General features: G+C 43.6%; 2 protein-coding genes and 2 non-coding genes across 5 annotated transcripts; 2 read left to right on the plus strand and 2 right to left on the minus strand.

The window, feature by feature from the left end:
* Positions 1–3,739: 3,739 nt before the first annotated feature.
* On the plus strand, positions 3,740–3,903 carry LOC133004040 (U1 spliceosomal RNA). The gene has a single exon (XR_009678322.1). It is a non-coding gene; the product is annotated as a U1 spliceosomal RNA (small nuclear RNA).
* Positions 3,904–13,455: 9,552 nt separating this feature from the next.
* Positions 13,456–13,619, minus strand: LOC133004038 (U1 spliceosomal RNA). Its single transcript, XR_009678321.1, has one exon. It is a non-coding gene; the product is annotated as a U1 spliceosomal RNA (small nuclear RNA).
* A 252-nt stretch (positions 13,620–13,871) lies between these two features.
* aamdc (adipogenesis associated, Mth938 domain containing) lies at positions 13,872–17,153 on the plus strand. 2 transcript variants are annotated; one of them, XM_061072977.1, is made up of 4 exons: positions 13,872–13,944; positions 14,665–14,815; positions 14,944–15,039; positions 16,561–17,153. In XM_061072977.1, exons 2-4 carry the CDS (start codon positions 14,684–14,686, stop codon positions 16,699–16,701), a joined length of 369 nt encoding a protein of 122 aa, XP_060928960.1. In that variant the 5' UTR covers positions 13,872–13,944; positions 14,665–14,683; the 3' UTR covers positions 16,702–17,153. The 2 variants fall into 2 exon arrangements, with proteins under 2 accessions (XP_060928960.1, XP_060928961.1); XM_061072978.1 differs by having other exon boundaries at positions 13,884–13,944; positions 14,668–14,815.
* ints4 (integrator complex subunit 4) lies at positions 16,379–26,478 on the minus strand. The gene is made up of 24 exons (XM_061072971.1): positions 26,353–26,478; positions 25,260–25,454; positions 24,254–24,371; positions 23,634–23,740; positions 23,398–23,512; positions 22,980–23,071; positions 22,785–22,835; positions 22,299–22,387; positions 21,902–22,022; positions 21,699–21,770; positions 21,433–21,607; positions 20,971–21,176; positions 20,753–20,895; positions 20,167–20,282; positions 19,932–20,065; positions 19,596–19,762; positions 19,411–19,504; positions 19,179–19,259; positions 18,946–19,076; positions 18,791–18,850; positions 18,194–18,353; positions 17,935–18,078; positions 17,700–17,820; positions 16,379–17,434 (listed from the first exon to the last, which is right to left on the minus strand). The coding sequence occupies exons 1-24, from the start codon at positions 26,410–26,412 to the stop codon at positions 17,250–17,252; spliced, it is 2,937 nt and encodes a 978-aa protein (XP_060928954.1). The 5' UTR covers positions 26,413–26,478; the 3' UTR covers positions 16,379–17,249.
* Between the last annotated feature and the right edge of the window lie 743 nt (positions 26,479–27,221).

Consider the following 27,221-nt stretch of genomic DNA (forward strand, 5'->3'; position numbering starts at 1 on the left):
ACGTTTGTGTGGACGAATCGTTTCAGTAGAAAAAGTTGTTTAAGTTAAAACGTAGTCTGGATGTAAACTTAGTCTGGCTTCATCGTGAGAAAGAGTTCAGTTATTGTTTTCTTTTCCTTGTTGAACCTGTACTGTCAGATCAGTGGGCATTGTTAACATGTGCAGGCAGTGTGAACAGGGGGGGGGCGGGGGGGGTGTTGCCTTAAATGGAAATATTAAGGTAATAACTGTCGATAAATAACCCGCCATCCTGTCTGAGGTGTTGCTTCTCTATTGAGGATTTAAAATGATTTTAAGAATAAATATAAATAGTATTTAGCAGAATTACTAGGTATGTAGAACAGGGCTGTAGCAGTTATTTAAAAGTATTTGATCTGTGTTTTAGTTGTTATTCCTGATAAATATCCTGATATAGTTTAATTTATTTTCTCGGACCACTGCATCCTGAAGCCATAGGTGATTTCCCATTAGGTGCCATAGGCGACACATTAAAACGAGTGTCTGACCTCGGAGGCGAATCAGAGGACTGGTGACGTCTCTCAGAACTCTGGTGAAAAGAGGGAGAGCGGCGAGATGATGGCGTCGCCGTCGGAAACGAGCAGCCGAGATGCAAACAAACCGTTTCCTGATTTTGGTCTTCATACTTGATGGCAGTTTTTTTTTTTTTTTTTTCATTTCCTGGCTCTCGTTTTTGACGTGCCTGCTCCTCGAAGCTGCTATTGAATTTAATCTTAACACACCCTAGTATGTTTTGTGTGGGTGTGTGTGTGTGCGTGTGTGTGAAAAGTAATGATGTACGGGCTGTATCGGTGAAAACAAGTTCTTATTTATGGGATGGGTGAAGATGGGCTGTCCACTCTGACGCTGGTCAACTGGCCGTTTGTCTCTTGAAGCAGGAGACGACTCTTAATGTATAATAATACGTGAGCAGTGTTCGAAGTGGCCGAGGGATTTCCAGGCATCTGTCTCACTGTGGCCTACAGACAGACGCCTTCACATCCACAGACACTGAGTGCAAACCGCCCTGTTCCCGCTGAGCTGCCTCGTCACAGCCCCCCCCCCCCCCCCGACAGTCAGGTCTACACCTTCATATGAAGTGCCTCCACTGGGCTGAGTGTGGAGAGACGTGTGAGTGGATGCTTGTGTGTGAGCGTGGGTGTGAAGCTTGGGTACTCGCACACAGCTGTGCACAAAGTGGATCTCTACCAGGGGACCAAGCTACTTAGTGTAACTACTGATACTGTGTCATGGACTGAAGTCCTGAAGTGTGCCACGACTCCGAGACACTGTCTGGATGTGTGAACTGTTTGCTGCTGACTCACTGACCAAAGTGACCAAGCGTCCCTCTCTGTGTCCCCCCCCCCCGCCCCCCCGACCGAGCGGCTCGGCGGCGGGAGCTCGTTATGTCCCGACTGTAATAAGCAACGAGCCGGTGACGTGACGCGGAGCCGCTGCCCTCTGCTGGACGGGCAGAGGAAATCTTGTGAAGTAAAAGTGTAAAGATGTGAAGAGGGAAGAAGAACAGATCCAGAGCCGATGTTTCCTGCCTGCACAGAACCAACCTGTTTGTGTCCCAGTACGATTCTGATGTTTGGGTTCTCAGCAGAACTCTCTGTTTGTTCTGTGGTTCCGTACAGAACATGTCAACGTGCACTGTGAGAATCTACTGCGGCTCTCAGAAGTCCTGTTGTTATTTATTGTGGCAGGTATGAAACGACGCTCTGGGTTTATTTTTTACTCCCGTCATCGATCGTCTGTGATCAGAGACGCATCGTGTGAGTGGTGGGGGGGCGGGGGGGGCGGCGTACTTTCTCTACTTTGTGAAAATGTGATATTCCAGTTTTGCCTAACCTTCAGGAATAAAATGTCTTGCACAAACATTCCCCCTAACCAAAATAAAGTTTGCAAACACAAATATTTTATGAGCAACTTGTCTTGGTTTTCTACACATGAACATTGATTATTTAAATGTCTAAACTATTTTTCGGGATCATCAGGAAAAGCTGAAACTCTGTGGCTGGTGACGTCTTCTCCAACGGTGAACTCAGGTTCCTCAGGTTCCACTGGCCCCAGTTCAGTTCCTCCACCCTGAAGTGGAAGAAGACTCGGATCACGTGAAACTGTAGAAATACTTCACATGTTTAAATCTTCATAAACTGATATTAAAAGATTTAAAGGGTCAATTCATCAAATGTACATGAAGCTCTTTTCACCACAGCACAATGGAGGTCATTAGGATTTAGTTTGAATTGCAAAACATTACAAATATAGATATAATCTGTTTACTCAGTGTTTTAGATTTTAATTTTAAATTGTTTAAATGAAACTATATTATTCATAGTAAATGTTCCCAAAAGCGAAATTGTTCCAAACATCTGTGGATTCTTTTAATTATTAAATATGAAGTTAAGAGTGTAACTTGTTTTCACTGCAGGACACTTTAAGTTCACTTCCATTTTCTTCTGCTTTCTGACGTGTCGGACGTTTCTTCACTCAATCAGCTTGGTGTGTTTTTAGCTTTTATTGCTCGTTGTGTCGTCTCTGTTCAACTGAAGCTACACTTGTTTTTCCTGTCGCTGTTTTCACAACGCAGGTGAAATAGAAACGGTTGCACAATGTCACTTTACTTGTTTTGTGGACTCAGTGGAGGAAACCACAACCTTTACACACGAAAACAGATTCTAGGGACTGTGAACACGACTCATTAGTTTCCCCTGTAAACTTTTTTATTTAATTTAAGAGATGTGCATAAACATCAGTTTAAAAATACATTATAATCTGCAGAAACAAAATATATCAAGTGTGGAACTGAAATATATAACAGAAGACAATACCAACTGATAATAATGTAAGCTATTTCTTTAATTGCCTTATTGTGCAAGGTTGGTCAGTGAATATCTATTCTTATTTTATTATTTTCTCATGTGAATCAAACCCTCGGCTACAATAATAATAATCATGAACATTAAGAATCTCAAACACGATAAATAAATGTTTTAAGTTGTCTGACTTGGTTCAGAAAGGATTTAAAATGGAATCATGTACAAACTGCACTGGTTGGTGGAGGCACACAATAATTCTAATTTCATCTGTCGTAGTGACGGAGCTGATTTCTCTCAGTGTGAAACGAGCTGCAGCTTGGTCCTCATCAACAGAAAGATAAATATATGTTCATTTCATTTTCTATTGTTGCCTCAAGGATTTATTTCTAATATCAGTTACACACAGAAACAAAGATAAAACACGTTGAACAGAGTGTAGTTCCCACTACAGGACAGCAGGTGGCAGCAGTCAGGATGTCGGTCACTCACTACAAGTAAACAAAGAAACCGGAAGTGGTACTATTCAGAGGAGAAAAATGTGCTTTGAGGTTTTTTATTTTTTTCCTGAATTTCAGAAGTGGATCAAACGTCATTTGTTTCAGTTTCATTCATCTTTGATTCACTTGAACTGACAGCTGAGCTGTTTTTAGAAGTTAAATAAGATAAACAGACGGTTTTAGTTCAGCCTCTCATATGTAAATACCGCACTGCATGATGGGAGATGTGTGCACAGTTCATCAGATAGAGAGTAAATAATGTGTGTCCGGTGTTGCACTGAACAGGATCGTGTGTGTGGAGCTGCTGCTGAGGCCCCGCCCCCTGCAGCCGGTGCTTCAATGAACGTAGTGAGAGTCAGCACCGTCAGTCATGAAGGTGTGTGTGTGAGACACGCCCCCTGTCTGGGACCTGGACAACTCATACTTACCTGGCAGGGGAGACACCATGATCCAGAAGGTGGTTCACCCAGGGCGAGGCTCAGCCATTGCACTGCGGCTGTGCTGACCCCTGAGAATTCCTCAAATGTGGGAATCTCGACTGCATAATTTGTGGTAGTGGGGGACTGCGTCTGCGCTCTCCCCTGAGAAAGTGTCCAAGAGAAGAAGGAGCTGCTTCCACATGAGAGCAGCTGAGAAGAGGCTCCTCACAGCATCAGCTCAGGAACCAGGAGACACAAGGAGCTGCTTCCACATGAGAGCAGCTTGAAAAATATCCAGTCCACATAGAGGAGAAACTTCTTGAGGGGGAATCCAAAACAATTTAGGAATTTGTGTTTTTGTGATGATGTGGATTATTCAATCAGTGATTCCAAAAACACTTGAACCCACTTTGAAAAGGGAGCAGACAGCTGAACTGTGAACCACATGTCACTTCAGCAGACAATATAACTAAAGACATATAACCAACACCAAGGAGGTTGTTTAGTCGTTTCCATTTGTTTCTCAACAGGATTAAACAAAAACTACCAAATGCATTTCAACAAAATTAAAAAGGAAGGATGGCACGTGACAGAACTTGTGTACCCGGACAACACTGAGGTTCTCTTTGCTGCATGTTTGCAAAAACGTACTCTCTCATAATATACAACTTTATTCTTGAAATACATTCGTCAATGAAAAGAATAGAAATGGAATAGTTGTCATTGCATTCTCATACAATGAACTTGATAGTGTCACTCGGTGCATGTGAAATCATTCATATAAAAAGAAGGTACACATTCATACTGTACACACAGACTTAAAAAGTAATATTTGAACGTGCAAAGATCTCATATGATTATTGTACATTCCACAGACGTCATTTCACAGTTCATCATCGTTAATAACACAGGAGGTGCAGTAGCTTTCATGTTGTGTGTTGATTTAGAGATGAATGGCCTTTGGAAAGACTAATTCTGCTATATCCTTTTTATTCCTTCTTGTGTTGTTCTTTTACTGTAAACTCTGTATTCCTTCCCCGTTTCCACATAAACCCATCAAACAAAATATGTCAATATTATATTCACCTAATACTCTCATTACATTGGAGAGCTGTTGTTCTGGAATAATTCTGAAGAAGCTCGGAAGCATCAACCCAGGCCAATCAAACAGCCCATTCTTAACAGGCAGGTTTACAACAGGCAGCGCCGCAACAGACGTTCTTAATAAAGAACTGAGTCTCTCAGAAAGGATTCTCTCTGGACATTGTTATGTTATTGTCTAGATTTTGGATTTTGGGAGGAAACCCGAGTGCTGAGAGAAAACACAACATAAAGCTGGTGATCACTCAGACCTCTTCGCTGAGGCAAGTGTTCCCGCTGATATACTGTTATAACCTGATATACAGTTACATCCTGATATACAGTTATAACCTGATATACTGTTATATCCTGATATACTGTTATTACCTGATATACTGTTTTAACCTGATATACAGTTATAACCTGATATACTGTTATATCCTGATATACTGTTATTACCTGATATACTGTTTTAACCTGATATACAGTTATAACCTGATATACTGTTATATCCTGATATACAGTTATTACCTGATATACAGTTATAACCTGATATACTGTTATTTCCTGATATAATGTTATATCCTGATATACAGTTTTTACCTGATATACTGTTATTTCCTGATTTACTGTTATTACCTGATATACAGTTATTCCTGATATACAGTTATTACCTGATATACAGGGTTAGGGTTAGTATTACCTCCTTCCTGAAGGGGCCAAATTAAAAAAGAGAGCCCATAAACCGCAAATGAATAATATGGTAGAAATAATGGAGATTATCCTACAACAAAATTCCATTCGCTGCCTACAGCAGTAGTCCTTGAGTTGCTTCTGCAAGGACAGCACCAGGAGTTCCTCCAGACCTGCGTCGTGCAGAGGCCAGGCAGCCGCCATCACGTCTGTCCCGCTCAGTCTCTTCTTCAGGTCCTCGACCACAGCCTCAGACACTTCTGAGATGTTTTTCTCTTTGATGCGGACTTTCACAGTAATCTTGATCGACCCCATCGTCTTGTTTGTCACTCGAATGATGTAATTGTACCATTTTTGGCAGTTGTCTGTTTGGATCACCACTCCACACTGGGTCAAGACGTCTTTAGTCACGAGGGCAACAAAGTTCTGGTGTCTTCTGGTGTCCTCGGTCAATGGCTGGTCCATAGTCTCTATCAAATATATGGATGACTCATTCTCTCTCTGAACCTGATGCTGAGTCGTACCACAGTCGGGGGGGAGGTCAAAGTGCACGACAGCCATCCTCTGCTTCGTGAAGGCTCAAAGAATCTAAAAGCTGTGACTTTGGAAGCTTCGATCCACTGAACAGCTTATGACTTCTTTTAAACCTTTCCTTTCATTTGTGTTGTTTTTTGTTCTGCCACAATTCTAATGGTGATGTCCCACAGACCACCCACCAATAAACCGAACCAAAGAAGAAGAATAAGACACATTTCTTCTTATTGGTTAATTGGGAACCTTTGGGGACATAATCATAGGCCAGTTTTATTGTGTGGCACATTTCAACTGCCAGGCAATTCAATGTACTTTATACGCCTATAAAATAAACATCAAATGCATCATGGAAACAAAGCATTTATAGGATTCCTTTCATGTTCCTTTAATGTTGGGTGCAATCTGTGAAGTACTTTCTCTTGGTGGTAATGCACCTCAATGTTGGTTACCGACCGCCAATAAACTGAACTAAGAAGAAAATAAATATTGGACTGTACTTTAATTCCTTATGTGTTAATGTCACCGGGATGTGCACATCCTTTTTTTAATTGTTATGAGCAATATTTTAACGCAATAATAACATGTAAAAGTAAAATAGAGTTAAAATGGCTCGACGCTACATTTAAAAAATAATAACATTAATGTTTACATTAGTTGTAATTTAAATATTAAAGAGGCTGAAAACGGGCAGTATTTTTTTAATAACACGCAAAAGTCAAAGAACAAACCAAATGTCCAATCCTGTCCAGTTCCACCAACTGTCTGTCTGTCTGTATATGGAGCAAATATCTGATCACACTGGGCGTGGGTTTGATTTGTTGCTACAGTGATTTATATCCAGAGTTACACAGGTATGAATACATAACAGCAGATCAATAAATCATTCAAACTATATATAATATATATATCTAACTAGGGCTACGTTGTAGCACTAACGGGCCCGGGCAAAGGCAATTTCAAGTCTGTTGCGGTGGGTGGAGAGAGCGATCGATGACCAAGCGCACGTCTCCGCGTTGCATGCGTGTTGCGCACTGCGGCAAGGATAAACGCTTCACTTCCTGCGCCGTCACAGGATGTCGATCCTTGCCTGCTACTTGCTCATTACGGTCCACGCTATCAAATAGCACATCATACTGGGAAGATTTTATGTAAATGTAAATGGAATGATAGTTGTAAAAAAAAGCTTACTTCCTGTTGCAAGGAGGTGGCACAATCACTATTATTATGTACAGACTAATAGATCTGTTCAAGTAGGCGCTTTGATGTAGCGTGAGCAATTTTGTGTCAATTGGACAATGTTACAACAACTTAATTTTCAAACTGATCAGTAGGTGGCGCTATGACCCTGAACTAATATTATTATATGGATGTGTTCAGGTCACGATTGTGATCATAGATCAGTAGTTCGGAGCCGGTAGTATAATAGAGTGGATTTACAAAGTACTTCCTGTTTCATGGCGAATCGGTAGGTGGCGCTATGACACTGAGGAAATAATCACACATAGAGCTGTTCAGGCTTGGTTTCTGATCATAAGACAGAAGCTTGGTGGTGATAGGACAATGCACAGTGGAGTTATGACAACATCATCTCCTTCGCCAAAGGAGACAATGTTTACACGGTTTGAGGAAATGTCACAATTCCCCTCTTTTTTTTTTTTAGGGGGCGCTAAATCACTGCTTTTAATGACTCAAGTCTATTTGAGTTTACAGAACTCAGCTGTGATTCCATACCAACCAACACTAACTCCAGCATAGAGAGGCTGAGTGAATGTGGTCTGGACTCTTTGGAGGAGCGTCATGGTGTGAGAGACGCTGTAGAAGGACAGAACACCTGCACTGTGATCCAGGTACACTCCTACTGTGGAGGGCACAGGACCTGACACTGGAGTCTGGATGCTGTTGTAACAAATGACATAACTCTTTCTACCACAATATAACATCCAAGATTTATCATTGAATCCAAATAAACATTCATCTGAGCCTCCTGCTCTGCTGATATTCTTGTATGCGACTGCTACACCAACTGCTCTCCCCCCCACCTCCACCTCCCAGTAACAACGTCCAGTCAGACTCTCTCTACTCAGGACCTGATTCCAAAAAGTGAATCTGTCTGGGTGATCAGAATAAGACTGATCTTCAGTCATACATGTTACTTTTCTGTTTCCCTCAGATAACAACAGACGCGTGTGTACTGTGTTTGGATCCATTGTGATTTCCTGTGAATATTTTAAGAAGTCAGCTCTGGTCTCTGGCTCTGGTTGTCGCAGTAAAACATCCACTCGAGACACAATCTGTAAAATCTCTGTCTCTGTCTCACTCAGAATGTCCTGTAGTCGACCTCTGACCTGTGACACAGCTGCTGTCACGTCCTCAAAGTCCCTCAGAGGACGGATCCTGATGCTGGATGAGTGTGTAGATCCACTGAGTGGTGACAGTGAGGGGTAGTTGTGTAGAAGCTGGTTGTGATCCTCTGTGTCTGAGAGCTGCTTCAGTTCATGGTCTTTCCTCTTCAGCTCAGTGATCTCCTGCTCCAGTCTCTCCTGAAGCTCTCTGACTTGACTCACTTCAGTTTCCTGCTGGGATCTGATCTGCTGCTCCACGTCAGAGCTTCTTTTCTCCAGCAGAGGGATCAGCTCAGTGAAGATCTCCTCACTGTCCTCTACTGCTTTATCAGCAGAGCCATTGAGGGCCTTCTCCTCCTGTTGAAGCAGCTTCACGTCTTTTTCTGTGTCCTGGACTCTCTGCTGGATTGTTTGTCTCCTCAGCCCGAGCTCTCTCTGCCTCTCAGTCCTTTCTGCTGCAGCTGACACTGTGTCGCGGGAGAACATCTTCATCACCTCGTCGTGATGAGAGCAAATGTTCTCCTGAAGCTTCTCCGAGGGCTCCACCAGTTTGTGCTTCTTCAATGCAGCTGACTGAAGATGAGGCTGGAGGTGTTTTTCACAATAAGAGTCCAAACAAACCAAACAGGACTTGAGAGATTTCCGTTTTCTCCCAGTGCAGACATCACAGGCCACATCTTCAGGTCCAGCATAGCAGTGATCAGCAGGAGCAGCTTGGAGTCCAGTCTTCTTCAGCTCCTCCAGTGAATCAGCGAACATGGTGCTTTTCACCAGGACAGGCCTCGGTGTGAAGGTCTGTCTACACTGAGGACAGCTGTAGCTTCCTCTCTCGTCCTCTTTGTCCCAGTGGGTGTTAATACAGCTCTTACAGTAGCTGTGTCCACAGACAGTAGTCACCGGATCCTTCAGCAGATCCACACAGATCGAACAGCAGAATCTTTCTCTCTCCAGGTGATTTTCTTGCTGCTCCATTTCTGCTGCTGCCAGAGACTGTAGAACAGATTCACTTCCTCTGAACACAAACAGATCTCTGCTCCTCCCTCTCTCGTTCACTTCCTCTTTTCCCCACGTTTTAACACACTATTGAAAAGAGCAACAGTCTTACCTCTCCTCAGCAGTGTTGTCAAACTGTTTGAAGGCGGCTGCCTTTGATGTCACACTGTTTAAAGGCAGCTACCTTTGATGTCACACGGCAGCCATATATTACTATTCTGCATACTTATTATGTGAGCAATATATTGCAGTACACTGATAGTTATATATGGCACACATAATAATGAAACCTTACACAGGGCTCCAGAGCTGCAATACCAGACAGAGCAGGTTTTACATGTTTCAAAGAGAGCAAAGGTATTTCTGTAGGAACTGGGCTAAAGTGACTTTAATGTTAAATTAAAGCCCTCAAAAAGCTAATTCATTTGGGTTAGAATATTAAGAACAAAAGTTGTGCAATAATGCATTAAACGTGATACCATAAAATGGGTTGCCTTTTGGCATTCAGTAAATTTGGTTATCCAAATAAAATATTTAATATAAGAATATTAATATTAAAGTACAGATCCGATACCACATCCGTAAAAAACTTTCATTCAGATAAAACGGCACACCGCTCCAAACAGCAGTTGTGCTGTACTGCCACAACAGTAATTAAAACACTGTAAATGTGTGTATCATATTGACACATAGAGCTGTTCAGGCTTGGACTCTGATCATGAGACAGAAGTTTGGTGGTGATAGGATAATGCAGAGTGGAGTTATGACAACATCGTCTCCTTTGGCGAAGGATGAACTTTCAACGCACATCAATGTTTACACGGTTTGAGGAAATGTCACAATTCTGACCATGATCCAATGAGTTGACTGAGCTCTTTTGCACCCAAGAGCAGTTCATCGAAGTATAAAACATGTCATTTCCTGTAGACAGCAGGTACGCTGTGATTTTAAGTCGTGTTTTCTGTGTAGATGTCATCAGGCCGGGAATCTTGTCCTACATGTCTAGTCTGGACTCAATTGGACAAAATATGTCCGAGATACAGAACCTCATGTTTTGATGGCGTGTAATCAAACTTTGGTGGCACGCCATGGTCACACTGGTGATGAAATCCAATATACCGAGGTAGTTCATATCTCAATCTTGTTGAGATGACACTCACCTCAATATGAAGTTGATCCGATGAAATGGGACAAGTACGTCGAAGTGAAAATGTGTAAAATGTGTAAATTGGCCACTAAAGTCAAAATGGCGGGCGCATATCTATCCAAGAGACTTTTTTGTTTGTCATGAAAGACAAAAGTCCCTATAGATTTTGTCGGCCAATCGTGGTCCCGGGGCTGCCCTTAAGAGCATATCAAATATGCCGAGGTGGTTTATATCTCCATCTTGTTGAGATGACATTCACAGAAGTTGAAGTTGATCTGATGAAAGCCCTGGGACAAGTACGTCAAAGTAAAAAGGTGCAATATGGCCGAAATGGCCACTAAAGTCAAAATGGCGGGCTTTCTGTTATGCTTTTCATAATGGACTGTGTCAAGCGTGTTCTTTTATCCTTAATGTACGAGAAGAGTCTGGTCTAATTAAAGTGTTTATTGAGAAACAATGAAAAGTTGAACAAACATAGCTATGGACAATTATCACAGCCTAGGCTAAGTCAGTTAGCACTAGGAAGTTAACAAAATGCCCCGGACAGAATGGGTTTGATATAATTATAACAGTAGATTTAATGTGATTGGTTATAAAATATTGGAGGGGTGTCACCGCAAATCACTTTGGATCACCCTTATTGGTCCAGCCGCAGTCCGACGCCTCTTGTCACCGAATCCAGGAAGAGACATAGAAGCAGCTCTCCGTCATGCTCCTACAGTACTCTGCCGGTTGCTAGGCAACTCTCCCTACCCTGATAGTTTGATGTTGTGTTCCATAACCTAGCCTTGAGAAGAAAATATCATGCTCCTGCCATCTTGGCTGCACCAAATGAAACATAACAAACTTTCTCTAGACTCTCCTATCAAGACAGCTGTGAGACTGACCATCGTTGTGATGCACACAATTTCTAATTTGTAAATTAAACATTACGAAGGAAAAGGTTGTTATTAAATAATTTGTACAAAGCATAATATCTAGCTAAAACTACTTTTATCTTCATTGTTAAGAATTCAGTCAGACACAGAGAGAAACTAAAATTTGAAATCTTAACAACTAGGAGACTTTTTTGTGCATCTGGTCATGATACACCAATGTCCTCATTCTCGTTAGGATCGGTGAAAGCTAACTATGGGGACTTCCCGTTGGTGGCGCACTTGAGCCATTTTGCCACGCCCATTTCAAACTTCAATAGGGCCACCCACTGTCGGTGCTAGGGCCCTAATTATTAGAGCATAATACTGCAAGTACAAGTAAGAAGGAAGTTACTTGCTCACAGTTTATTAACACATGATCACATACAAGTGATTGTACAAGAGTCACATGACTTGTGATCAGAGTGTCAACAGGTTTACTGTTAGACAGTGTGAGCAACACCCTTCATCAACATATCATTACTGACAATAACTCCTCAGTTCTTCAGTCACTGCTGCTCCTTCATCTCTATCAGACATGTTCTGATGTATTAATACTTTAAACACACTTTCCCGTCGTGGTACAAAGTGTTTCTTCTGATCTCTGGTGTAAAAACTGTTATTTAGTGGATGTGTTCAGCGTCTGTTGCTCTTGTGTCGTCCTGGGAGAAGAACCCCTCACACGTGACTCTGAGCTTTCTGCCTTATTTCCCTGTTCATGGAGTTCTGCTTGTTTGTCCTGTCTCTGGTCGAGGGTGAAGAACAGAGGAGGAGGCTCCCTGTGAAGCTCCATGAGACAAACTGTGGATATGAGCTGTGCTCATGAAACGTGAGGACACGTGATGGACATGTACCTCAGCAGGAGGAAACCATGGAGATGGAAAGAGGAGGTGAAGTGTGTGAGTTGTGCTCAGACGAGAGGAAACAGGAAGTGAAGCAGCAGCAGAAACGAGTCTCAGTGGACGAGATGTGTCTCCTGGTTCCTGATGCTGTGAGGAGCCTCTTCTCAGCTGCTCTCATGTGGAAGCAGCTCCTTGTGTCTCCTGGTTCCTGATGCTGAAGCTGTGAGGAGCCTCTTCTCAGCTGCTCTCATGTGGAAGCAGCTCCTTGTGTCTCCTGGTTCCTGAAGCTGTGAGGAGCCTCTTCTCAGCTGCTCTCATGTGGAAGCAGCTCCTTGTGTCTCTTGGTTCCTGAGCTGAAGCTGTGAGGAGCCTCTTCTCAGCTGCTCTCATGTGGAAGCAGCTCCTTGTGTCTCCTGGTTCCTGAAGCTGTGAGGAGCCTCTTCTCAGCTGCTCTCATGTAGAAGCAGCTCCTTGTGTCTCCTGGTTCCTGAAGCTGTGAGGAGCCTCTTCTCAGCTGCTCTCATGTGGAAGCAGCTCCTTGTGTCTCCTGGTTCCTGATGCTGTGAGGAGCCTCTTCTCAGCTGCTCTCATGTGGAAGCAGCTCCTTGTGTCTCCTGGTTCCTGAGCTGAAGCTGTGAGGAGCCTCTTCTCAGCTGCTCTCATGTGGAAGCAGCTCCTTGTGTCTCCTGGTTCCTGAAGCTGTGAGGAGCCTCTTCTCAGCTGCTCTCATGTAGAAGCAGCTCCTTGTGTCTCCTGGTTCCTGAAGCTGTGAGGAGCCTCTTCTCAGCTGCTCTCATGTGGAAGCAGCTCCTTGTGTCTCCTGGTTCCTGATGCTGTGAGGAGCCTCTTCTCAGCTGCTCTCATGTGGAAGCAGCTCCTTGTGTCTCCTGGTTCCTGAGCTGAAGCTGTGAGGAGCCTCTTCTCAGCTGCTCTCATGTGGAAGCAGCTCCTTGTGTCTCCTGGTTCCTGAAGCTGTGAGGAGCCTCTTCTCAGCTGCTCTCATGTGGAAGCAGCTCCTTGTGTCTCCTGGTTCCTGAAGCTGTGAGGAGCCTCTTCTCAGCTGCTCTCATGTGGAAGCAGCTCCTTGTGTCTCCTGGTTCCTGAAGCTGTGAGGAGCCTCTTCTCAGCTGCTCTCATGTGGAAGCAGCTCCTTGTTCTCTTGGACACTTTCTCAGGGGAGAGCGCGGACGCAGTCCCCCACTACCACAAATTATGCAGTCGAGATTCCCACATTTGAGGAATTCTCAGGGGTCAGCACAGCCGCAGTGCAATGGCTGAGCCTCGCCCTGGGTGAACCACCTTCTTGATCGTGGTGTCTCCCCTGCCAGGTAAGTATGAGTTGTCCAGGTCCCAGACAGGGGGCGTGTCTCACACACACACCATCATGACTGACGGTGCTGACTCTCACTACGTTCACTGAAGCACCGGCTGCAGGGGGCGGGGCCTCAGCAGCAGCTCCACACACACGATCCTGTTCAGTACAACACCGGACACACATTATTTACTCTCTATCTGATGAACCGTGCACACATCTCCCATCATGCAGTGCGGTATTTACATATGGAAGGCTGAACTAAACTGCTTCCGGTTTGTGTTTCCCTTTAAGAACAGCAGGAAGTGAATTCCAGTGGGTGTGGCCTGTCTGTTGACATCGACACGAGGTAAACAGCTGTTCGGTCCCTTTTCATTTCTCTTAAATCTCAGTGACCTGTTGACAACAGCGTCACACATGTGTCTGTAGTCTTTCGGTCTGTCATGTCTTCTGCCACAGACCAACAGTGTGTTACTGGTTTCCTGGCTCCAGTCTGGTTTCCTGTGTGGACTCTGACCACATTGATCAATCGATGCAGAAAACCATAACGATAATTCCATATATTCACTCATTTATTACCACTGAGTGTTATTCAGGAGTAATGGGCTGAGCTGGTTGTGTGGTAATTTATTTTCATTATTTTCAGTTTCGTTACTCAGAAAACAGCTAAATGTTCAATTTCCCGTGGAATGTGCAGAACAACCGTCAGATAAACAATAATTTTAACACCTGAACTGAGTCGTTACACAGTTTTATAACTTTGTCTAACATCACATCAAAGTGTTTTGCAGAAACATGGATGAGGAGCGCTGAGGCATCATTTTGGAGAAAATACAGTTACACAAATAACTTGGGAAAAACTTTAAGGTCCTTAAACACTGTGTGGTTTTTAGTAAGGCAGTTCTAGTTTGCACTAAGACATGTCCTTATATGACTCAAAATTGATTTGGTACATGTAGGAAGATTTGGTTCAAGGGACAGAACACGTTTTCCAGAGGGTGGGGATTCTGATCCTCATGTATCGAGATGTCCTTGAGTTGTTGTCTCTCCGGGCGTCCTTGTCTTCCAGCAGCTTGCGTGCTACAGCCATGTCCTCTCCAGAGATCTCCTCTCTCTCCTGGGGCCACATGAAGGTGAAGGGATGCTCCTCCAGCTACAAGGACTGTAAGGTGTGGCCTGGAGGCAGCCGGGCCTGGGACTGGAGGGAGACCGGCACTAACGTGAGTGGAACCACCATCAGAACCTTCACATGACCTGCACACAGTCCCACCAACACTGAAACAGGACCTTAGCCCCCGCTGTGGTTTCCTTTGTGACCGGGCTCACCCTTTGTTATTTCTCCTCCCAGCATCACCCTGGAGTGCAGCCTGCGGACGTGGAGGAGGTTCTGCAGAGGGGCGTCGACCTGCTGGTCATCGGAAGAGGGATGAATGAAGCCCTGCAGGTAGAGAGGAGCACAAACCCTCCAGTGTAGGAACCAGAACCTTATAGATCCAGCCTCAAAGGAGGGAGACACATTCTGCACATTTCTACGTTGATCATTTGAATTAGTGTAAAGTGTTTACATGCTCTAAAGTTCAGGAAACACATCACTCAGTCCCAGTCTGCTCTGATTGGCCAGCTGCTCCTCTCTGTTGTGATTGGTCAACAACCTCCAGCTCTTGTAGATGTCTTCATCACTCTCTCTACAGGACCTGGTCCAGGGATGAGCCAGATTATCATGTTAAGCGTGTGTTATGCAAATGTGGGGCAGCATGACATCACATCATGATGAAGTAGAATTATGGGATGGACGACTGACGGGATGTTTCAGGAGCTTCAGTGTTTTCTGCCTTTACCACAAACTTTTTTTCCTTTTGCAGAACTTTTATATTCACAAAAAAACCTTGATAAAACACTAGAGAAAGCAAAACTTGAAAAACATATCTCCTTTAATAGTGTATGTAGATAATACTGATCAGATAGAACAGACTTGGAAGATATTTGATATTACACATATTTTAAAACCCTGTGAGTTTAGATCAGTTTCTAACATTCTCTTGTAACTAGTTCTTCTGTTCATGAGCATAAAGATTACGTTCACACATCGGATTGTTTAAGAACAGTGTAAATCACATGGAATCTGATCTGTTAAGTGTCTCTAATCAGACACAGATCAGGTGTTTTCAGCCATGTGACCTGTATCTGAATTCAAAGTGACTTATGGATCAACACCCGGCGAAGACAAAGAGTCGTCATGGTTCAGTGTTCCCTTCCATCATCTAACTAAAGCCGGGAGTCCCTGCTGACTGTGTGTGGAAGCTGGGAGGGGAGATAGCTAGCTCCGTCTAGCTTCAAGCTACACGGAGCTTTAAGCTGTGGAATTAGCAACAGAGTTCGGAAACAAGACCGGGGAACCGCTGCGCTAAGAAACGATAACATCAGCATTTTGACCTTCTTCTTCCCATAAATGGGGTAGGCTTCTCTGAGCTCGTCTTCCGTTGCGCCACCTATGGGTTTGGCGGTGAATTGTTTTCAACGTACAGTCGTCGGAGAGGTAAAAATCAAACAAAGACTCTCCGCTCTCCGTGCAACCCTCTCCGAGAAACGGATACGTAGAAGCATAATGGAGCCTTAACTGGTTTGGACTGGTTCTGAATATGGATTTGGTTTGAAGGAGTGTGAACAGGGGAGGGTGTCATGGCGGAAACACTGTGTCTGCACTGGAGCTGGAGTGTGAGCAGCACATTAGCAGAACAACACAATCACTGTAGTTAACGTGAGTGAAACAGAAGAACAGAGACTTTAAGGGGGAAAAAATACGCTGGATCGTGTTTATTGAGTAAAACATGTGATTCTGCTCTGTCAGACGCACCTGAAACGCATCCTGTGTAACTTTTACTGAGCAACAGCGCCCCCTGCAGCCACATTGGTGATTTATTGTGTTGGTTTCTGCAGTGTTAAGTCTGTGGTCGTGTCTCCTCAGGTTCCCTCCACCACTCTGGACTTTGTGAAGCAGAGCGGTGTGGACGTCAGAGTCCTGCAGACGGAGAAGGCCGTTGCTGAATACAACAAACTGGTCGGTCAGGGGGTCAAGGTGGGCGGAGTCTTTCACTCCACCTGTTGAGGACGCGCCCCGTGTTCGTGCACCGGAGGAAATGACCGACAGACGATGGCGGCGCCGTGTTCCACCGTCTGGTGTGAACCGGTGGTTTCCTCCTGCAGATCTCACTGATACTGAAACAACAGTTCTAATCTTAGAGTGTGAAAGTCCTCAGGATGTGTTTGCTGCGCTGTAGAAGATCACTGGCGACTTAAGACAATTTATATAAAAGATTATAAATCAGTGAACTCTTTTCACTTTTGTATATTTGCCTCTAGATGAAGAAAATCTGTGGGCAGAGAAATTCAGTTTGTCGTTGATGTTATTTCAAAGTCGACTTTAAATCAGATTGATCTTTGACCTTTTGTGTAAAGATCATTCACTGGTTGCTGTGAAGTCGATGAATGTTTTCATGATATGAAGGTTTGTCTGCTTGTTTGCTACAGAAAATAAAATAAGAGAATGAATCTCCTTCACATGGGTTTGTCTTAATTAGAAGCACTAAACAGTACAAATGAAAACATGGGTGAAAACAACACTCTTGTGTGCGTGAAAGTCTTTTGTGTGTCTGGTTAGCGTCGGGTGGGTTTGGGCATGATGAACACTTTGACTGGCTTGCTGAACTGAATCGTTCCCTCGACGGCGGCCTCCGGTGGTGGGATGCCGTCGATGCTGTCGCTCCACCCCTGCTTGGCAGCGGAGGAGGTGCAGGAGGAGCTGTAGGCCAGCAGGAGGCGCACCTCGATCTGAGACGGCTCTGGGAGAAAAGAGGAGAGGGTACAGTCAGAAGTGGAAGTGGTCATCGTGATCCATTAACTTTTAATATCTGATTGCAGTGTGAGCATAAGCGGAGCAAATCTAATAAATCCTTCTCTCACACTGAAGACTCGATCTGGGATAAAGAGGAAATGTTAAAGCCAGTTACAGGAGAAAATGAGCAGATAGAATGTTTTAATCTTTGAATCCATATTCAAAGTAGATTTGAAACATTTTAATATGTCAGATGAGAGTATTAGACTGACCCGTCCAGGCTGTGTGCGAGAGGTAGACCTGTGTGATGAGTCTGTGTCGGTCCGGTCCAGGTTTCCTGAAGTCTCCGGGTTTAGGATGGATCACGTGACTCTGACCGTCTGGATACAGAACCTGCAGACACAACGTGAAGCAGCTTTAATGTCTGTACGAAAATAAACACTAAAGATCAAACTGACCCAAACCCCGATTGTGAAGTGAGAACCTTGAGTTCAGAGTCAAACTGACCTGTACTTTCACACTGTTCTGAGGATCCTGGACGTGTTCCAGCGTTGCGTCGATGTCTAGCGCCACCACCAGGCCTGATGTGAACCTCAGCGGATTGTCCGACTCCCCCGTCGGCTCTATGATGGTGGCGGTCGCCCGGTGGATCTGTTGACGGGCGAGGAAACGTTAAACAAAAGCGCTGCTGTTTGCTCAGAGAGCGGCAGACCGACTGGGAGTGAGTTTGAGGGTCAGAGGTCACTGCCTCGTTTCTTCTCTATACCTGTTCGGGCAGTTTGAGCTGCAGCAGGCCGCTCTGTCTGAGGGTCGTCTGCAGGATTTTCACCAGCTCTGCAGGTTTACAGGACGACAGCCGCGGCATCAGCTCCAGAAGTTTATCCACAAAACTGTCCTGGAGGCCGGGCAGCTCTGTGAGAAACAGCCTGAAGGTTCCAGGAAACATGGGAAGAAGAAATAAAGAGCGTTCAGGGACCTGGTCACGAACTCACCACCAAAACTCCACTTTGCAAAGAACTTTTTAAACCATTTACAAAAATAAAAACAGAACAAACACAAAAGTAGTAGGAAAATATATGTTTTTGGCTTTGCATTCCTAATCTCTGTCCACACTGACACACCCGAAAACACACATCACGTGACACTGGTCATGTTGTGTAAACAGGAAGTAGATTGTCTCCCCTGCAGGTGGTTGCTTGGTAACAAAATGCTACAAACGAGGAATGTTGCACTGCTGCTTTTTAAAATGTCTATAAATAAATAATTCATATTAAATATTTATTCTTTTCCAAGGTAGCTCATTGGGACTGTTCTGACCCAACGTGCTGTGGTGACATGTGGAAGTCCGGTCGGTTTCACTCGCCTCTGAAAAGACTCCACGTCCAGCAGGAACTTCTCACAGCTGCTGATGAGAGGATCCAACCTGAAGAAGAAAGAAACATCTGTATGGACTGATGTGTGTGAGCAGGTGAAGTCTTGAATGTAAGAGTGTGTGTGTGTGTGTGTGTGTGTACTGACCCTTGCCTGGTGCGAGCCGACAGGACGAGCTGCAGAGCTTTGGCCTGCAGGCGGACGTGATGTATTGTGGCCACTTGTCTGTTTTCCAAACCACTGTACAGAAACTCCAGCTTGTAGGTTTCCTCTAAGATCTACAGACAAAATCACACACACACATGTAAAATGAGCACACACTTCATCCTAGAGGACCTAACAGGAGTGCTAACACAGACGTGAGTGTGTGTGTGTCTGACCTGCTGAGCGGCTGCTGTGGCCGTGACGTTCTGTTTGAGGCACAGAGGGACGGCCACGTTCCACAGCTTGTCCTGCAGAGCCTGAGGGGACGAGGGTCAAAGGTCAAATGTGAAGATCAGCGATTCTGTTTCCTCAAACTAGAGCTGCTACACCTGCAAGCAACACTATGCAACTTTAACTCAACCTCTGCAGCCACACATGGTGAATGGAACAGGACAATAACACAGGTACCTTCATGAGCAGCAGCTGGCAGCGCAGGTACGTGGCACAGAAATCAGCAGCTCCCACGAGTTCGGTCTGAAGTTCCCCCAGACGCTGCAAGTCCCTGAACCACACGGGTCAAAGATTCAAACTCCTCGTTAGTTCAACAGAGACTTTTAAAGTCGTGAAACAATCCTCTAACATGTCTTCTGTACCGTATAGTGAAGTCCAGCAGGTCCTGGGCTCCGGGGGCCTCCAGGTTCTGGATGGTGCTGACCCGGTTCAGACTCTGAACCAGGAAGAGCTGAGCCGATTCCACAGAGCCAGAACCACAACCCGAGTCCACCGAGTCCAGACCGTAGATCTGCTTCCTGCCCGGCAGCTGTGACACAGGAGAACAGGTCCAGGTGTTGACAGGGAGTGAACAGAGCTGCTGAGTGTGGACTCATCTCACAGCTGGTAGGTTCCACGCCCACAAAACACTTTGAGAAGGATCAATGGAGAAAATGAATGTGACCTGATTCTGAACACTACAGCAGCTGAGTTCTCACCCTGAGTGGCGGGACGAGATGTGACAGACTGTCCCTCAGGTAGGCGTAGTGTCTGAAGGTGTGGTCAGAGAACAGCGCCGGCATGGTGGGACAGGATTTGGCCGCGTTAAACACGAGCACCAGCACAGCGATGTCTGAGAACAGGACCAGAGTCAAGAGAAGACAACCAGACACGAAACAAACACAAACTGTGGCTTGTTAAGGTCGGAACGGTTCTCAGGCGAGTGGAGGATACAGGCCGGGTCGTCCATGTCCGGCTCTGGTGTGTCGAAGTACGGGTGCGTGCTGAGCAGCTCGGAGACCAGCGGCAGCACCAGGGTCGGGTGCCGGGAGCCCATGAACTTCAGACACCTCAGGGGACAGAATGAAAAGAGAAACAGTCAACCATCAGCTCGTCAACAGCTTCCATCCAAATAGAAACCACTGTGTCAACATGAATTCAGCTTTTACTGGTAGGCGATGTTCAGTGTGGCTTTGAATCTTTACATTTGTAGGAATGTTGATGGTAAACTGTATTTTAGGATTTTAACATCACACTTTTACTACAATCAACCAGTGGTTCACTAACTTGATCTCAACTCACACACACTTGTCGTTCTTTAGTTGTGAAGACACTCTTTGACAAACTGCATTCCCTGGGCTCCTTACCCAAACCACCACAGCTAAATGTATATCCCTCAAACCAGGTCTTAACCCTCAAACAGCCTTTTGAATTTGGGAGGACCAGTCAAAATGTCCCCACAATGATGGTTTTGAACCAGAATTGGCCTCATAACTATAGAAAGACAAGCACACACACACACACAAGAAGCGAGTCTTACTTCCAGACAGAGTTGCGGTCGGTGGGATACTTGTTGAGGTTCTTCAGCAGCTCCAGCAGAGCCAGCTGGATGCACTCTTTAGTGGAGACGTTGGTGAAACACAGTAATTCATGGAGAGCTTCTCTGATGTCACGAGACTTGTCCTGGAGACCGACAGGGACTTCATCAGTGTGTCCAGAAATACCTTATTGTGTGTGTGTGTGTGTGTGTGTACATACCTCCAACACAGCCAGCACAGTGTCCAGCTGGTCCTCTCTGAGTGTTATGTGAGTAGATATTTGTCTCAGCACGTGGATGGACTGCAGCCTCACTTCCTCGATCTCATCGTTGAACATGTCGACCAGGAAGTCCAGACACTTCTCGGCGAAGCTGGCAGACGAGCGAGCCAGCTCGCACAGCGCGTCCACCGCCGCGATACGAACCTCTGAAACAACATGAGAGATGGAGTGAAGACCAGCGGGACAAACACGCAGGGATCATTAGATATGTAGAGCTCAACTGTAAATCTAATCCTGAGGAAAGGATGGAGGGTAAGACGTGTAAAGACTTTCTTAGATGTTAATCAATCATAAATTCTCACATAATAAAACCTTTGGAGGAAATCATGACAAGAGCCTTAGAATGTAAATCAGATTCAGAGGGATATGTGTCTAACATCACGTGACCCTGTGTGTCCGTACCGAACATCTCGTCCTCCAGGCCGTGGACGAAGGCGCCGCAGGCTCCCGAGGCGATGAGGGCAACCGTGTTGCTGTCCAGACGCTCCTTCGGGGCGTCGTCCGCCCACTTCCTGCCAGAGGAGAATTCTCCGGAAGCAAAAAGCTCCTTGGCTCGTTCATGAGCCGTGCGCTTCCTCTGGAAAGAGTTGAGTGGAGCTGTGTTGATTAAACTCATTATTCTGCCATAATTTCTATAAAAAACATCTTGTGAATAAACCAGGACTCACCCTGAGATCCGACATCAGCTTCTTATCCAAAGTTTGCTCCAGAAATTGAGGACTGACCTGCGTCATCGAACCCTGACACAAAAGAAAAGAACAAGTTTCTCTTCTGAACGTTACACAACAATAAGGCCTAGTATTTATAAACTGTACTTTCTACTATACAGTATACTACTGATACTAATACTGTGTGGATCCTGTTCCCTCACCAGTGTTTTGGCTGCCTGCACACGAACCATCCAGGAACCATCACTGACCATGTGACTGATCTTCCCAAACGCGTCGTCAACCAGTCGGATCTCTTCATTGGAGGATGGGATGGGCACGATGCTGATTGGACAGAGAAGAGTGAAATACAAGTCAGGGAACGTCACTAGTTTTTTTTTTAAATGAAAAATGCAACTAGTTAATTAAAATATCAGCTGTAGCTGAATTTAATGTTGTACAAACAATCACACAAATAATTGGTCTTTAAGGGTTTGTTTTAGGTAAAATGGATTCTTGGTTGTCTCTGGTCATGAATTAATTTCACCTCATTTAAAGCCTTGAGAGACAGAACTTTTCAATCCTTAATCCTGTAAATGTTGTTGGGTCAAATCTCCTCACCTCTCTGAGTACAGGTGGCTGAGCACCCAGACCATCTGCACTGCTGCAGAGCGAACCTGCTCATAGTCATCTGACAGCAACCTGCAGGCCTGCAGACACAGTTATCATTTTAAATTCTTTATTTGAATCTGCCAATAACTTCAGAAAAAAAAAAATCAGGGCTCAAATGTGTACAGAGGTCTCATATATACGTTGACATTTCAGGATAAATATACACAAACACACGCACATGTTTATACTTTTACAGCTACTGTAGTTGTAACTGTTATGGTCACCACCACCAGAGGAGAATTCACTGTACTTTAAAACCATAAAATACCTTCACATGGCAAACACTTGTTATTACAGTATTTGATCATCATTCTCACACAGACAAAGATGTAAAACAAATCTAAACTCGACACTGAAGAATGTTTTTACATCTGTGACAAAGATCTGTTGACTCTGACGTCCATGCTCTCAGGAGGTTAATCCAACTGCTGTTACCTGTTCATAAATGATCTGATGAATCTTCATCCCTCTCTCGTGAAGCTGCAGCTGAAAAGCAAAGAGCAGAGTTGTGATATTAGGACAAACTGAGTTCTCTGGCTGCAGACTGTGGCTTCACTGTGTGGTTTCTGAATAGACGAGTGTGGTGCAGGCAACATTTCTTGAGAGGTGTGGGTGTTGGTGGTGTCCTACCATGGCTTTGAGGGCTGCGGTGCGGACCCGGGACTCCTGGTCTCCAAAGTAGTCGCTTATGATGCTCTGGACGTCCCTCACTGCTCCTGGAGCTACAAGTCAAATCACACATGGCAACAAAACCATGAAAACACATCACAACAACCCATCAGACAATCAGGACCCAGACATGTGGGTGTACAGAGTTATGACTATAATGCTGGACACAGTGAGGCCTTGTAAGTCTCCATGAGAACTGAATCAAATCTGCCATAACAATAAAAACACTAATAAAACACATGTCCTGGGAGACTGTTCTCTTCAATATATTCGTCTCAGTATTTCCACACACTGATGATACATGATTCAGTTTAAAAGCACATTTAAAAAGTCAGAATCACAGTTTAACCAGTTAATGATATTAATAAATGTCCCACACCTGTGGAGGTGCTTGGTCCCTCGCTGTCTTTGCTCAGGGGCGTGTCCACCGTGCCCAGACACCCGAGGAGCTGCAGACACTTGTTCCTCACGCCGAAGTACGTATCTGACAGATGCTGAGAGGGAGAACGAGAACACACACAAGGGTTGATGCTTTCTGGAAAGTCCTGTTGAGAATGATGAGTAGTGTGTGTGTTTGTGTGTGTGTGTGTGTGTGTGTGTGTTTGTGTGTGTCACCTTGCAGGCCACTTCGATGAGCCTCTGTCTGACTGCAGGACTCTCAGGTAGTTGTGTACCTATGACCAGCAGAGTGTCCAGCAGCTGAGCGAGGACCTGGTGGGACTCTGCAGACGGAGAGAAACACAACTTTGTTTACGTTTGTTTACGTTTGTGATGTGAGGGTTCTGCAGATCTTGTTGTAGTTTCTCCCAGTACAAAGCCTCTGGTTTCCACTGCTCCCAACTGAGATCACCAAAATACATACAACCCTTTTCATACCCATATTTTGAAAAATATTATAAAATTGTATTTAAATTACAAAACTAAAAAGAGACAGGTTTGAATTTTTAGCTTTTATCAGCCACTTTACATACATTTATGCTCTAAGTCCTGCAAAACATGTGTCTCATTACTGCTTCATGCATAGACAAATAGTGGACACAAAGAATTACTAATATTTCTTAAACACTGTATAGGGAATACATAAAATAAATCACAGCAAATTCCAAGGAGTCTCTTTGGAATTTCTGAATTACTGTATTACTTATAATGTATAAGTACACAGAAATAAAGTAAAACAGACTGACACTGTGGCTGAAATGATAACAAGTTGTGGGTTGAAACTGTGTGAGTCTTACTCTCGTTGGTGAGTGTGTTGATGGCGTCATCCACGATGCAGTCGGGCACGAAACCCTGAGTTTTGGAGAGAAGACTCAGCAGAGAGGCGATCTTCAACCTCACAGAATTATCTGTCTCCTGCAACACAACATCACAAGCGATTGTTCATTTTAGACACTGTGAACATACATTGAAAGATTGTAAATAGTGTTTATAGTCGGGTTTATCTCTCGTGCAAAATACACTTTCTACTTAGATATAGATAGATAGATAGATAGATAGATAGATAGATAGATAGATAGATAGATAGATAGATAGATAGATAGATAGATAGATAGATAGATAGATAGAGTACTTTATTCATCCCCGAAGGGAAATTAAGTTGTCATAGCAGCCGGTATATTTGAATACAATAAAATACAATACAATACAATAAAATATTGAGGTAGAAAGAATAAAAAACTGAAACACAAGATAAACAGGTAGATAAGGTGCAGTGGCAAGATGATGGTAATAGTACTGATGATATGATGGTAATGTTATTGTTAGACAGTATATAAAAATAGTACAGTATATATAGTATATAATATAGCATAATATATATTTATATATATGATAGTAATTATACCAATATAATAGCAGTATATAGTAATAATGGCAGCAACAGTATATATAATAATAATAGTAATAATAATATAATAATAATAATTATAACATGTACACATGTATAAATATGTGTATATAGACTTATATATATATACAAAGAATATACAGAGAGTATGCTATAATATATGATATATAGTGGAGGTATAAATATAAGTATTTGACTATACAATAGATAATATAATATACTATGAGTGTAAGAATATGTAGACAGTGTGCAAAAGACAATATTATTGTATAAAATGATATATAATATCAATATGGTTTATATTAACACATATCACATATGATGTGAAGTAAGTGTATATGGAGCGGTGTGTTGAAAGAGGTTTTACGTTTCTGAACCTCTCAGTAGTTAGTTACCTTGTAGTAATGCTCCAGCAGGATCCTGACCACGCCCTCCACGCTCTCCACCTCCACGGGCTTGCGTGCGAACTGCAGCAGGTACTGCAGCGCGTCGGTGGAGTTGGTGGCCTTGCACAGGTCGATGTGCAGAGCCGCAGATTTACTGGGCTTGGACAGACGCAACTTCTTGGCCGGAGCTTCTTCTTGGGGAATCTGTCAGGATGCAAAAAAATTAAAAGTCCATTGTTTTCTATCTGAAGGCAGGAAGCGTCCTCATCTCCAGTCCTGATGTGTAATATTCTCTATTCAGACAAAAGCCACAAACTGCTTGAAGGATTCCGCCTCAGTCAATAATATAATAATAATAGTCCGAGCACTGTTTCATACTGGGACCTTTTAAAAACTGCCATCTATAGTAAACTGGCTTATTCTAAATGTACTCGACTTATAGAGAAAACACAGTTAACAATAATCGATCATCTCATAACAAGAGTCCTGAATAACAGGGTATTTACTTCATCATCTCTGCTAAGGGGATAGATATTAATATTATCATTATATAACCCTAAAAATTGGGCAGATGTCATCATGTTTTTACTCAGGAGTTTAAGAAGCAGATTGATCTACGTCATCTCCTCAGAATATCTCAGTAAACACAGAGGGTTAAAAAGACAAAGCTGATATTTATACATAAATAACATGAAAGTTGCTGAGTCAGAAAACAGCAGCAGGAGTTAAAGTGTAAAGTGAATTCTGACGTGAACAATAAACTCATCATCAACTGACTTCATCACAATCTGGAGAGTTAGCTCATGTCAGCTAACAGCTAGCAGCTAACGTGGCCACAGGTTGTTAGCTCAATGCACCTCAGGCTGATTTAGCTAATTTAAAACTACAACTCATATTTAGAACTACAACTCAGCTCCTTTTTAAACTTTTATGTAACTCAGACATCTCCGAGCTGATCTGCGTTGTGTTGTGTCTGTTAGCGGTTAGCTGTTGTTTGTTATGCTAGTTAGCCCGTTAGCATTAGCCTGCTAGCTAGCTGTCATTCGTCACGTTCTCCTGCGGCGGTGCAGAACCAGTGACGTGTCTGACCACGTGTTCTCACCTGCAGGACTTTCGAGTGAGAGAACTCTTCGTACACTCGCTTCTTCAGGTGAGCGGCCATGGTCACGACGAGAGGGCTAGCTTAGCTTAGCTTAGCTTAGCTCGTCTCCAGCAGCAGCCGCGTCACACTGGCCCACTCGGCTTCCGTAGCGGGATGGTGACGCGCGATCTGTAAATCCCGCTGCTCCGAGCAATTTTCCTCCAGAATGTAAATGTGTGTATATTTATACAGATGTTCTCTGGTCGTCATGGTGACCTGTTGCTCTATTTTTCTCTTCATCTGTAAAGATATATATTTAGATATATATATTTTATTTTCTATTTTAAATTTTTGATATTCTATTTTATTCTTTTTTATTCTATTTTATACTATTTATATTTTATTTTTTTGGGTTGAAATGACTGAGCATTGCTTAAAGAGAGCCTGTGACCCAAGTATTTAATTGACAGTGACTGCTTCATGTTATCTCTGTGCATATGACAATAAAATCTTGAATCTTGAATCTTGAATCTTGAATCTTGAATCTTGCTGGAGCCGCGCCTCTAAACAGCTGATCTGGAACCAGCTTTTAAATTCAGCTTTATTTCAAATGTCTGTAAACTGCTTACTTACATCCATAAAATAATATTAATTATTATAACTGTATCATGACAATATAACAATAGTTAAATAAATATCAATGTATCACTTAAGGTTTAACACGAAAGTGATCAACCTCACATTTGCAAAATATTCTGCTGTTAATCGAGTGTATATTATTCTCTGCTCATAAATAAGAGTTTAACATGAGTCTTTAATCTTTAGACTGAAACTAATAATGTTGACGAATATCGGGATATAAAACAGATACACATTGCAAGGTTTATTGA

The sequence above is a fragment of the Limanda limanda genome, chromosome 6 (genome assembly GCF_963576545.1).
Source record: "Limanda limanda chromosome 6, fLimLim1.1, whole genome shotgun sequence".
Classification (NCBI taxonomy): Eukaryota; Metazoa; Chordata; class Actinopteri; order Pleuronectiformes; family Pleuronectidae; genus Limanda; species Limanda limanda.

Coding starts and splice junctions, on each gene's coding strand:
- aamdc (XM_061072977.1), top strand. CDS start 14,684: ATGTCCTCTCCAGAGATCTCCTCTCTCTCCTGGGGCCACATGAAGGTG. Junction 14,816..14,943: donor GGAGGGAGACCGGCACTAAC/GTGAGTGGAACC, acceptor TTCTCCTCCCAG/CATCACCCTGGAGTGCAGCC. Junction 15,040..16,560: donor GGATGAATGAAGCCCTGCAG/GTAGAGAGGAGC, acceptor GTGTCTCCTCAG/GTTCCCTCCACCACTCTGGA.
- ints4 (XM_061072971.1), bottom strand. CDS start 26,412: ATGGCCGCTCACCTGAAGAAGCGAGTGTACGAAGAGTTCTCTCACTCG. Junction 23,072..23,397: donor GGGACCAAGCACCTCCACAG/GTGTGGGACATT, acceptor TTTGACTTGTAG/CTCCAGGAGCAGTGAGGGAC. Junction 22,388..22,784: donor ATCAGATCATTTATGAACAG/GTAACAGCAGTT, acceptor CTGTGTCTGCAG/GCCTGCAGGTTGCTGTCAGA.